The 2243-nt window shown below is 21.0% G+C and overlaps 1 protein-coding gene across 1 annotated transcript in view; it reads right to left on the bottom strand.

Annotated features, from left to right (window-relative positions):
* EHI_166690 (uncharacterized protein) overlaps nt 1-497 on the bottom strand; it is a gene marked incomplete at both ends in the record, with an annotated part of 975 nt that extends 478 nt beyond the window's left edge. The window contains one exon of the mRNA XM_001913536.1: nt 1-497. This exon is cut by the window's left edge and continues 478 nt beyond it. Within this exon, the coding sequence (XP_001913571.1) occupies nt 1-497 (497 nt within the window).
* Between the last annotated feature and the right edge of the window lie 1746 nt (nt 498-2243).

The following is a 2243-nucleotide window of genomic DNA, read 5'->3' as shown; positions in this document are numbered from 1 at the left end:
CTACTTCCTGCTGATGGTATTGCTCCTGAACCTCCTGTTGCTGAACCTCCTGCTGATTGTCCACTTGATGTTGCTTCTGTACCTGTTGTTTTTGAACTTCCTTCCACTGGTGTTGGTGCTACTCCTTCTGGTTGTCCATTTGGTGCTGTTACTTGTTTAGGTGGAATTGCTGATGATGAAGTTCCTTCTACTGGTGGTACTGGTGGTGTTACTTCATTTCCTTTTAGAGATGATACTGCTGCATCTCCTGTTGTTGCTGCATTTCCTTGTGGTACTGTTACTGTAGTTCCTGCTGATACTGCTGTAGTTCCTGCTGGTTCTGACGCTCTTGTTGAATCTTTTGCTCCTTCTGATGGTGCTTCAGCTATCAAATGTATATTATTATAAATATTTTGAATGGTATTAGTCAACCGATTATATGTTTGATTTTGTGTATTTTCATCATCGTTATATTTATTCTCATGTTTATGTTGTTTAGTTCTTGTTGAATCAATCATGTTATCTTCACGTTTATTATCATCTTTATTTCCTTGTTCATTATATTGTTCAATTTCTAGTCCTTTACTAATTACAACAATTAATATCAATAGAATCGTTGTTTATTTCTAATTAGTTCTTCTCTTTAAATATATCACACTAACATACTTCTATTTCTCTATTGTCCATTCATTATTTGAATTTGAATTGAAATTTATTTGCCTTCTTTGTATTTTTGTATTTATATTATCATTGTATATCATTCATGACTTGATGAAATGTTAAAATGTCATAATTCTTTCATCCAACTCTAAAAATATTCTATTCTTGTTGTGTATTTTTATTTCAAACAAACAAAATATTATGATTGGTTAAACTTATTATTTTATTATCAAATTCATATTTCTTATTCTTATATTTCTGATTTGATGATAATCTTATTTATAATACAATGAATTTGTATGATTCTGATTGAAAACAATACTAAATAATATATTAAAAGATCTGTATTAATTTATATTCAATTATCAATTCATCAATAACTAAAACACAAATGTTATTCATGATTTATCAGAATTGAAATTTACAATAATCTTAATTCAATATATATTTTGTACAACAAATCTAACTGAATAATGAATATATTAATGATTATTTATATACACAACTTATTTTCTATTTGTGTATTACCAAATTATTTCAATTATATTTAATGTTATAATGTATCAATATGTTGATACAAATATATATTCATTTCAAAATATTTATGAATATTATATTACAAGTATTTCATATATTTATTGTTATTTTTAAAATGAATAAAACAACAATATCGATAAATATGACAATGAAATATGAAATAAGAGTAATACAATAATATTTTATGAATGATAATACAAAATAACATAATAATGTGAAAGAAGAATATATAAAATCAAATTAATTATCAAATATACTTCAACATACATTTAATGATTTTAATGAATGACAAAACATAATACTAAATTAAATGTTTAAAACATAATACAATAAAATAATAATACATAAAATGAAACGATATAAAAAATATAAAATAATATAAGAAATCTAAAGAAAGAGAAATAAAGAAAATAATAAATAGACTAAATAAAATGAAAAGAAATATATAAATAAAGAACCAAATAAATAAAGTGAAATAATAAGATAAAGAATGAAATATTTTATAAATGGAATATTTTTATTTATTATTCCATTTAGTATTTATGATGTAATAATAATTTGATGTACTTATTTTTAATACTATTTAATATACAATATGAAATAATAAGAAAATCAAATAAAATGAAAAACATCGAAATGATAGAAATGAATGAAACAAAGATAAATGTTTATCTAAAAAATAGAAATAATATATAATAAGTTTTAATAATATTTTAATTAAATTAAGGATATTTTATATTTTAAATAATAATGAAATAATTTAAAGAATGAATAATCATGAATATGAAATCGAAATAAAAATAATAAAAATAAAGATAAAATTCAATTTATATAACGTATCAAATATATATAACAACATAAGAAATGAATATAAAATAAAATAAACGAATCGAGAATATATTCAAATAAATATAAATAATAAATATAAATATTAAAGAATAACATCAGAAAATAAATTTTCAAAAAAGAAAAAATAAGAAAATATCAGAATAAACAATATATTCTAATTAGTATAATATATTTAAAAATGATATAATGAAATGTCATGAAAAATAAATAATGAATAA

Source organism: Entamoeba histolytica, genomic scaffold (genome assembly GCF_000208925.1).
Source record: "Entamoeba histolytica HM-1:IMSS scf_1104750518823 genomic scaffold, whole genome shotgun sequence".
Classification (NCBI taxonomy): Eukaryota; Evosea; order Mastigamoebida; family Endamoebidae; genus Entamoeba; species Entamoeba histolytica.
Note: the sequence above shows the minus strand (reverse complement) of the source record. Positions and strands in the feature narration are given on the sequence as shown.